This window comes from Atta cephalotes (genome assembly GCF_000143395.1).
Source record: "Atta cephalotes unplaced genomic scaffold scaffold00001, whole genome shotgun sequence".
NCBI lineage: Eukaryota > Metazoa > Arthropoda > Insecta > Hymenoptera > Formicidae > Atta > Atta cephalotes.
Window position 1 is genome coordinate 1,309,548 of NW_012130065.1, and position 11,338 is coordinate 1,320,885.

Genomic DNA, 11,338 nt, shown 5'->3' on the forward strand with positions numbered 1-11,338 from the left:
AAATGGGACACATGGTATGTCCCATAAATACACGTCTAGTCATGTTGCGGTGACTACTGAGAGAGATATATAAAAAAGATACTCTTCTCTAGCCTGTATCATTTTCCATTCATTGAATTATTTAATCATATTCGCGTCCCAGCGTGCATTTCTCGCATAAGTCACTCCTCGCTCGTCTTGCCCGTCTTTGGCTTACACGACCTTTCGTCCGTGAGCGAGTCACTTTGGTACACGTGTTCGTGGAAGGGGACCGACGCGGACGATGACTACCAATGATAGTCGATGATCGGCTTACTCTCCGAGCACGGATTGACGCTACCACACCACTTGGTCTCCTTCAACGGCGGACACGGTGCGCCACCCCGACGCGGCTTTATCGTGATTTTCCGCGTCCTCTGGGTCTCGCCTACCCCGCAGCTGCGACTACACGCGCTCCACGGGCCCCATTCGCCGACCTTGCAATCTCTCGGTGCACCTGAAATCACGAATGCAATTATTCCGCTCGAGCGGATGAGCGAGTTCATGTCTAATCTCGTAACGTGCAGGGAAATTCTCGAGGTAGATAACCACGATCTTCGTGGAATAGGTGACCGCAATGAAAATCGAGGAAATTTTCTACATTTAAATTTTCCTCAAATAATCCTTTACAAAATTTAAAAAAGATATAAATTCTTTCGAGGACTGTGAAATGTATTTTTATTATTTGAGATAATCTAGTTTACAATTAGTTAAAAATTTGAAAATTCAATTTAGATTGTTCCGATTTTTTTTTTTGGATTTAGCAGCTGAATTGGAATGCGAAATTAAATTTAGTCGGATGAATCACAATAGTTATCGATATTAATTTATCATTTAATAAACGGATTTGTAATCTGATAATTATTATCAGCTTGAACAATGTATGTAAGAATTTCGCACACAAGAAAAATCTACATCGATGAAATACGGAAATCGGAATAGTGGGCAAATGCGAGAGAGGAGAGTACAGAGTGGACGACAACGTGAATGGATGAGACGGGAAAGAGCGCGAGCGGGAGAGGAAGAGCGCGGAAGCGTGCTTTGATCATTTACGCGGGAAATATGGCTATTGAGGGCGCTCGGCTTTTGCATTAGCTATCGTCAATAAAAAACTTCACCGAGGGTTTGTCCGGACCTTCCGTGCATCGTATCGTTTAAAGAGTTAATTAGAGGCTCGATTAGATAGCAAAAGCAAAGGTTCTACGAAGGTTTCGAAAAATATTTTGAATTATGTCCGTATAATCATTCGCCAGTTTAGTGAAGAGCAACAAGATAGCTATCGAGCGATAGCGTCAGCGATATAAAATATCGCTTGTTACATTATTCATATATTATATCATCTCACTATATTTTGCTACGCGAACAGAAGCCGGCTTTGCAAGATAATATTATTCTAAACTAATTAAATAGAATCGGATAATGTTACGCTCGAATCCGATAATGCTACGTTCAAAGGTCTATTTTTTTTAATCTAGTGTATTGTACTAGTGTTTTAGAACTTAAAGTGGTATGATCTATTTGTTTGATATTTGATGAAAGCGAAAAAGAAAGTTCAGTGCAGTTTAGTGCGCGCGCGCGCACACACACACACACACGCTCGCATACAAGAATGAAAACAGACTTTCAAATCCAATAATGGATCCGATGAGGATCATTGTTTTCATAACTTATAGGTGAGAAAATATATAAGTAATATATTATATATTATTAAAAATATAAAACTTAGAAATAACAAAACTTAAGATCAAAATATCAGATCATATGAAAATTTGTGTTATACTTACGTGTTCTAATTCGTTTGCCTTTAGATGTCAATCCATGATGTTTCATCCTGAATCTATGCTGACGCTGATCCATCGAGTTGGTCACGTTGTTCGCGAATAAGTAGCCCGTTACTCGTGTATTCAAAACGTCCGATACGTTGGCAATCTTCCTCTGGATGTCCTCATAGATTTGCGCTTTCTGCGTCTCCGCTGTTTGCCTATACGTCTGATAATACGGCCAGTCGGACTTCCCTGTCTCGCTGTACCTCGTTTTACCATCGAGGATGATTTTCGATGTTCGCGGTATCGCGGTCGCGGTGTACCTCGGTCTCTGCAGAGAGTACGACGTGGCGATGCTGTTGATGATCGCCGCCTTGTTGTCTCGCGGGATGTCCGTCACGATTTGTTGGCCGCTGCCGGTCGTACTCCAATATCTATTATCAGAGAATTAAAAGATGAGATTGAGAGGAAAATTGAAGAAGTGCGAATGTTTTCAGACAAAAGTAAAGAGTCTAAATTAGAATAGCAGAGAATATAAATTAGTTAATTAAAATAAAGGAAATTGAGAATTTAGTTAAAGGACCGTAAAATTCAAAGATTTGAAATTCACGAAATTTTCGAAACTTCTGTAATTAACTGCGGTGCAATTGAAGGTATACCGCTATGCGATAATTTCACGCAGTGTGTTCTCCATGATTATTAACATTAATATCATTGGTTATGTTAATGTCATTCGAATACAATTGTTCTTGTTTCGATGCGCGTATTTTGATGGATCGAACGTATCGAATGCTTTAACACGAATCGATGGAATTTCCATTACTGTTCCGTCCATACACTCGCAATCAATACTCGATGAATATACATGCCGGTCAATGTGGTGCAGCGGAACGCCACAGTGTAGACAGCGCCTAGACAGTAATAAGTTGGACGAGCGTGTTAGGTAGCAATTACTAAATGGAACTGGCCAGGTATTAGTGGCGCTCTGAACTTGTCGGACCCCATTTGCTGAACATGTATGCATTACTTGTATAAAGCCGGAGTAATGCCTGCGCATCGCGAGATGAAGTTGTTAATTAATTATTCCCAGGACAATAAAATTCGCTAACTCGTAAATAACAAAAATGGTCCATGCTCATATAGTCGATTTGTCGACAAATTAATTCAACCAATACAATTACAGCAACGATACAACTTATGCTTCAATTATAATGGCAAATGAATAAATGAGATAAATTTGCATATAACGACTGTATGTTAATGTGGTCTTCGTGAAAAACAACATTTATTCGAGAAAAAATATTCACGATTGAAATGTTATAAAAGAGCGCTGTTATAAATATATATATCATATTTTAGATTAGTCACATTTTAAAGTATGACAATAAACATTCAGATCTAGAGCGAAGAATAGTAAGGAACTTACTAACGTACGTATATCACTTTATATTTTTTTATGGTATGTATATTAATTATTATAAAAGATTCGATTTAATCTGTCGATATCTATGAAACTGTTAAAGTTATACATGAAACATTAAAAAAATTCCTTCAACAGGATTACTTTAAAATGATTTTTAGTGTGATGGAATCATATATATCTCCTGTGAAATTTTAAAGAAGGAAAAAGTACTAGAATTTTTCAAATGTAAATTTCTAACAAAAATAGCACTTGATATCTGAAAAAACGAAAAAACTATGATATTAAGAGTTTATCTTCAATGCTATGACCGCAACGAATTTTAAAAAATCGTCTAGGGAAAGTATTGGATGAAAACTCATCAAAAAATTTGAGAATCCTTTCTCCCTTTCAGAAAATTTCATAGAGGACGAATTCCATCAAACTAAAAATAATCTCAAAGTAATCCCATTGAAGGAGCTTTTTCAATTTTTCGTCTAACTTTAATAGTTTCCGAGATATCAACATGGACAGATTGATCGAACAGAAATCGATACTCTCTCGAGACAATTTTCAAAAATTCATTGCGGATATAATAATATAATATTGAAGACAGACCTTAAATATTATAGGTCATTAGACTCGTTTCTTCGGGATCTATTAAGTGCCATTTTTGTCGGAGATTTACATTTGAAAAATTCTACTATTCTTTTTCTTCTTAAAAGTTTATAGGGAATGAGTTTGGAAAGGAAGTTCTATAACACAAAAAAAATTATCTTAGAATAATCCTATTAAAGAAGCTTTTTTAATTTTTCATCTAATTTTAATAGTTTTCAAGATATCAAATTAAATCGAACATATACTGTATACATATATTATTTAAATATTATTATTTAAATATTCATTGAAAAAAAATAATTTTAATAATTTTAATAAATATTCATTTTTTGAATAATTCTAAGTAAATATTTACTAAATGTAAATATATTTATTTCTTACAAAAACCATTAATTTGATTCAACTATTATTTTTTTATTGAATAAGTATTTATTCACTATAAATAAATGTTTGCTTAGTATTATTCAAGGAAATATGTATTAAGATTTAGTAAATTTTTTTCAGTATGGCAATTCATTTTAATATCTGAAGATTCATTGTTATTCGTTAGCACATTTGGGATAGTGTTCCGATTAGACAATCTTACCTAAGGTACTTTTTCGATTTTTCGTAACGAATTCGTTGAGGGAAAATCGATTCTTGTTATGAATCGTCTATACGAGTGGTCGTCGTAGTTCTCTCCGGTACGTGCGCTTCAATGAATCGAATTTAGCTGACTGGTGGCGTGTGGACGCGCGAAAACAATTTCGAGAATTGATTTACGGTTGGCATGTGGTACACATAAGAGAGACAGAATCAAGGGGTTGTTGGACAGCAGTTCCAAAACTTGCGTTTCACACAGGGAGAAATTCATCGTACTTCTCTTTCCCTTTTTCTTTCTCTTTTTTTTTTCCTCTCACGATTCTGTCAGTCGTAGAGAAGTCGTTCTTCATGTATTCGCGCCGCAACGAGATTTCATCGAGAACGTTTATTCTCATTCGATACAGGAAACTACGTCTCTCGGTGCAGACAGAACTGGCATTACTGGTCCGTGATATTTGCGATTCAATTACTACAATTCGCAACGAAAATTTGCAATTCCGAATGCAATCGATTAGAAAATTCCGTTTAAGTATGTTATTACGAATTCCGATTATAATTTGTGACCCAATTAAACAATTATGCTTTGCAATATGTAGGCAATGCATATGCAATCGGTACACATCAGTTCGTGGCAAAGCTACGAGACTAAAATTGTCTAATTATCTCAGTTATCCTCTAATTACAAATTTCATCGATCCACTTGCAGCAAACAGATAGATAAGATAAAATAATTCCGTACGCTTTCATAAGTTATTTATCAAGAATATTTTGTTAATAATTGCCCGAACGTAATCCTGTATAAGTCGTGTGTAATACTGATAGTCTCATTGGTATTAAAAATATGCCGGCGCAGCATGTTTAGCATAATCGTATTTTCTGCGATAATTTGCATGTATGCAGATCTGGTATAAGTTTACTTTTTCCTACGCTTTAATATTCCTCTAGGAAGTTCTGAGCGGTTGGCCGCTAAGCTAAGAACCGAGCTTATAGGTCGCCATAACTTTTTAATTAAACTGACCTACCATTATTCTATGCTATTAACCAAAAAACCTAAATGAACGCACGAACCTTATTTAATCTTTGCGAAACTTGCTACTTGATTGCGAACGGAAAATTTATCGTTTTAACACTGCGAATATTTCCGAGTTGCGTTCGATTAAACATCCAATGTTAACAATTCAATCAATCGTCGTGCCTGAGGTGTGGAACGACTCATGGAATTTTACAATTGAAAGGAAATAGAACTATATTTGGATCTAATCGACGACATTTTCAGCTCGATCTTCATTATACTCTACCGGGTTCGTGTAATGACATCGTCTATGTCGATTATGGTCACGTTGCGCGTCTACAGGAAGTTTGGCGAAGTAGGGTAAACAGTATATAGTTGTTGGCAATCAGTATAGTTATGGGCGTGGGAGAAGCACAGGAAATTGTCTTCGAGCGTTATTACCTTACTTCGTAACAAGAGAACATCTTTTGCGGAAAGCTGAGATATAACTTCTCTAATTAATTTTTTTAAAAGAAATTAGCAGAAATTAGCTAATATATTTCCGATCAAAAGTGCATTTAATTTCTTAAAATCAAAACCAACAATAAAAAAAAAAGAAATACAAATTCCTATAAGCCGTTTCATTTTCTGAACGATAATATATATCCGCTTGTTTGAGGGTCCCTTTATTGCCGCTTGCTTTATATCGATTTCCATTCTTTAGGTGAGAAAAGAACATATTTGTTACCATCGCGCCTCAGTAGATCCAAAATAACCTGGTTTGAAGTGCTCCGTTATCGCGGGTGCTAAAACGTATTGTGAGTCGTTAGACTCCATACAAAATCGTAGTCATTTTATAACCGTGGTGATAAAGGAAAAGTTATAATACGTGTGTTCTTAAGTTTTGTCAAGCAAGTCAGGCTCTTGATAATGATGATAATATGTAAACGCCATCATCACGGTAATTTGCGCTCTTATGAGGATGTCGATCGCAATATTAACGACGCAGTGATTTATTTTAACGTCGTGCTTGTTGGAATTTACAAGCGATGGACTTAATACGCGGGAGAACGCGATACAATGGATGTCGGTGAATTAATTGCGCGCTAATGCACTTGCATTTGACGACAGGGGGATTTTGAGCGTTAATGCATGTTATTTCGTTGTTGAATTTTAGTTTCCTGAATTTTAGTTTCATTGTACCTCGTTACGTATTTGTTCGCGATATGCATAATATGCATTATTTTATAAACCGTTGTTTTCGCCGATATATTTTTTTAACCGGGCATGAAACATAAATTGCGGTATTGCGAATTTCGTAACAAGTTTTTTTCTGCGAATAATTTATTTTCAGTTCGTTTGGATTATTTCGCTATAAATTAATAATTCGCGTTTTTGCTCGTTGTATAACTCGGGAAAATCCGAAGTGCAATCAAGACCAGAAAAAAGAGCAACTCGAGTTTCCGGGAATATTCAAGAGATACATAATATTGCTCAATATGAGTGGAAAGTATGGTGGAGATTTTCCAACATTACGACAGTAATAGCATTTACATTTTGGATTATGCAGGTTGTTTCGTGAGTCCGTTCGCGCGGATTATCACAGAGCTCGTGCGAGATATGGAAAAAATGTTTTAGAGAACATCATGTCACACACACTTGAGTGCGAGCATGGCATAGCAGGCAGCGTACGAGATTGCTATGCCAGAAATCCAGGGTTCAATCCCAGGCAGAACCGAAAAATTTTCGTATGCTCGTAGCTCCTCTCGGCAGGCAAACCACCGAGAGTATACTTGTCATGTGCATTTCTATAATAAACAAAATTGTTGTTCGAAATCGATGTTGAACTGTAGATGTCTTATGACTGTGTACAATTAGTGTGCACACCACAGGCAGATGATAAAAGTCATCATCCTTTCGGAGGATTATGGACAATGGAGGAGGAAGCTGTCACACACGCACATGTATGTACAACAACATACATGTAGATGTACATACATGTGTGTTTAATCGAAAATCGCACCTTCGAGAAAAGGGAGACAGAATTATTCGTTGCGATATCGTTGTAGATATTTCAGCACATTATTGGACATTGATAGATTAAGATACGCAGAGGCAGGCTATCTTTCGGACGAAACGAGCATCTTGGGCGAACGAATTTTAGTTTAGTTTTTTTGACCTCGCGTGCGCCGCTGAAAAATGCGCGCGTGAAAATAAATTGCCGGTGGCGGAAAATAAATTACCGGGCGCATTACGATTGCCGCGTGTTCGCGACTCTCCGTATCGTTGGCGAAGGTAAGAGGCAAAAGGGATGCAACGGGCGATACCGCCTAGGCACGTCGTTCGTTATAGTTACTTCTTGTTACATTCACTCTCCGTTTATCGCAGTAAATTCATTGGAACGTGCCGTATGCCAGTTCACAAATGGCATCACCACATCGGTGCAATGGGGATTTATGCGTATCGTACATGCCTTTTGCGGTCTGTATGCGGCTATCATTCTCCGCTAATTAACTTTATGATTGCGCTAAAGGCGTAAACGCACATATGAGTTTAGCATTATTGAGTTCGTGGGAATCTATAAAGTGTCACGATATTTCAATGCGTGATAAACGTATATTATTCTTTAAACGTTTGGTAAGCTTCATTCTCAATTCGTTCAATTACTTCTAAATTAAGTGATTTCACTGACAGTATTACATTTTTATAGTATGATATGATACTGTTATATTGTTATACGGAATGATACTGATCCTGGGATTTCGAATCTTTTCTGCTTCGTAAGAAAACTAGAGGAACAATAACGCGAAAAATGCTGTTTTCGACTTCAAATCTATATATAGCTTTTCGCATTGTTGATCTCATAATACAACAGATTTTGCTTTTCTCGATCTCTTTCTTTTCATACACAAAAATTCACCCACATGATATGATAACCGTTGAGTTTAACGTTGCTTTTGACAAGTTTGCATAATATAACTTGACAGATTTTTGACGAAAAATCGTCACTTATTGGTTGAAGATTTAACTTAAGCAAAATAATCTTTTGTTATAATGTTTTACTCAGCGTTTGTAGCTTAAATTCGAATACGCTTGCAATTGAGTTCATTATGACAATATTGAGTTTACTATAATGTTAATTCTGACACACGTTTCTAGCATTTAACAAATAAATATAATGATACAATAGGCGAAAAAATGTTTTCTCGTTGAAATAATACGAATGATGAAGCATATTTTTTCCTTTTTATTTTATTTTATATATTATTTGTATATTTTAATGGCCATCATATGTGAAATTAAATGCATGCGTAAAAGCGTAACATTGTTTTTATTTTTAATCTATTTTACTCTATTTTCTCGCGCCATCAACAATTTGTTAAACTATTAATTTGTTTATTTGTGTAGTCATATCTATTGATATTATACCTATTTGTGATTTGTTTCACAAAATATCATAAAATATTGATGTCGAAGAGAGAAAAAAACGTGCTATTAATGGAAATTTTTATCGAAACAGTTACAAGTTGTTTTCATGAAAAGAATATAATATAATAACGTGAATACACTATACCAAAAAGCGCACAATATGTGGTTTCGGGCGTAAAAATTTTTAGCTAAATTGAAATTGCTGAACGAGATTTAGCTTTTATCACTAATACGCAGTTACTGTTACGTATCGATGTTACATTTTGGAATATCCAAAATCAATTTGTGTGTGAATATGCATAATTGCAGAAAGATATTTGTCATTATTTTTTAAATAACACTATTGTACATCAAATATGTATATCAAATAAAGTTTAATAAAATAGAAGAATAGAAATATCATTTCTACAAAATAAACATTAATTCTCTATAATTTTCAATAACAATCCTACAAAGATACAGCAGGAGGAAGTATACAATTTTATTTATTATATCGACAAACTTTCCGCAAAATTAATATCTGATTACGTTTCTCGAAGAAATCAGCTCAATGGCTGTTTCAGTAATGACATATAACATTATTGTGGCCGCGTTGTTCTAGTGAAACGACCTTTGTCCACGAGTCCCGAACTAGGAAATGACTACGATGCTTCGGTCGTAAGATTTAATCTATTAAGACGAAGAGCAGGAAAATAGAAAGATCGGAGGGTCTCATCCCAAACTAGGACAGCAGCAGTATCTGCGACAGCCTCGAAGGCACAATAGCAATTACCAGAAACGATGATCGCTCCTTGCCGAGTGGCCAGATAGCGTTGAATGGAATCGAATCTGCGGTAACGTTCCGAAGAGATTGGCTCGGCGCGCGGAAAGGAACGGGCGGGCTACACAGATCGATCTCGAGTGTCATCGAACGTAAGCTTTATCGATCTTGGCGGAGCCAAACGCGTCAGCCGGATATTGGACGGATAAGGATACGAGAGGCCTATAAAGCGAACGCGGTCGGTCTTCACGCAAAGTGCACGCGATCAGCTGCTGATCGTGTGTATCGATTCGATCGCCCTCCGAGGCGTTGATCTTCTGTACCAACTTTGACCGGTTAATACATAAATTATCATGTTTTCGTTTTATAGATATAAAAAGAGGCACGAAGAATGCATGGTGCCTTGAACTACTAAAGATATCTTTCACCACTTTTTTTGAATGAACAGAATCAATTTTTCTTGAACGTAATATCTAGTGATTTGAATACATTCCATGTATTATAGTTAGAAGAATAAAAGAGTATCGTTTTTATTTCCTTTTGATTGTCAGTTTGAATTTTATGATATAATTTTCCTGATTTCGGAATTAGATAAAAAACAACATAAATGGGATTTTTATTAATAGTATGATTAATTAAAATATGTGCGATCACATTTGGCAAATTATAGATAGGAATTGGCTTGAACATATTAATATAATTATAATTGTAATATACGTTAATAAGAGATACAATAGCAAAGATATAACAGCAACTAATGACACATTATAAGAAAACGATAATCTGATAAACATGTAATTTAATATAAAAATTGTCTCTAGTGTCTTTTTTTTTAAATAATATCTTTTTGGAGTCGCTGTTTTTCTTATATAGATAAATATTTTTTCGCCATCTGTAATATTTCGTACGACGTTCGATTGGCTTTACGAGAAAATGTCCCCTCTATTTTCCCAATTTCGTAAGACAGCTTGATCGAAATTGGAGGTCATGAAAATCTCGCTCAGCATGTCCGTCCCGGCAAAAGTAAAACAAGTATAAAATGTAGGAGATGATATAACAGGGAGTGGCGCGTTATAACGTTATTTTCAGGCTCCTCTCGTATGTTTCTTGCTGTCGTATAGTGTCGATGTTTTCCGTCGGCCTGATATTACCGCAAGCTCCGGCCGGATATTACAGCGAACTGCCGGATACTGTACGTATCGTAAAAATTGTCGCGAATCAGTGACATCCGCGAAAAGTAGTAATCAGCCATCAGATGTCAATATGTGTATGCGTCTGACTGCTCCGGATGCAATATGAAAAAGCCATTTGGCTATTGAGAAGCTTTTATCGCACATTTGAGTTTTTAAAATTCAACTAGTGTGAGTATATAGAGAAATAAAGAGAAAAATAAATTATATGAAAATAAAAATAATCGCGTTGAAAAATAATAGCTTGAATGCATGCTAATGTTAAACGATGGAGTCTTATGCTGGTTGGAAACATTGTTTATGATGAAAACTTTCTTAATTGTGCTTTAAACGTGAGGAATAATCACATATTACGTTAAGCACTTTCGTTACGTAGAGGGGCGCTAATTAGGATACATGTGAGATGCTAGCCGATTTCCGATAATACTGTGAGATCGATGGTATCATGTAGTTCTAAATGTATCTTAACGCTTTCCGAAGATTTCTGATGATATAAATTATTTGTTAATTTTTCAAACAATTTTTATCTCCCTAGAAATGCGCCTTTCAGGGTATATGTATGAAATTCTGGCCAATTTCTGACAGTCT

The 11,338-nt window shown here is 35.7% G+C and overlaps 1 protein-coding gene across 1 annotated transcript in view; it reads right to left on the bottom strand.

Annotated features, from left to right (window-relative positions):
• Positions 1 to 266: 266 nt before the first annotated feature.
• Positions 267 to 11,338, bottom strand: part of LOC105617748 (spondin-2) — a 49,087-nt gene continuing 38,015 nt past the window's right edge. The window contains exons 5-6 of the mRNA XM_012199305.1: positions 1,803 to 2,215; positions 267 to 475 (exon numbers count right to left, since the gene is read on the bottom strand). Of these exons, the coding sequence (XP_012054695.1) occupies positions 267 to 475; positions 1,803 to 2,215 (622 nt within the window). The remainder of the gene's footprint in view (positions 476 to 1,802; positions 2,216 to 11,338) is intronic.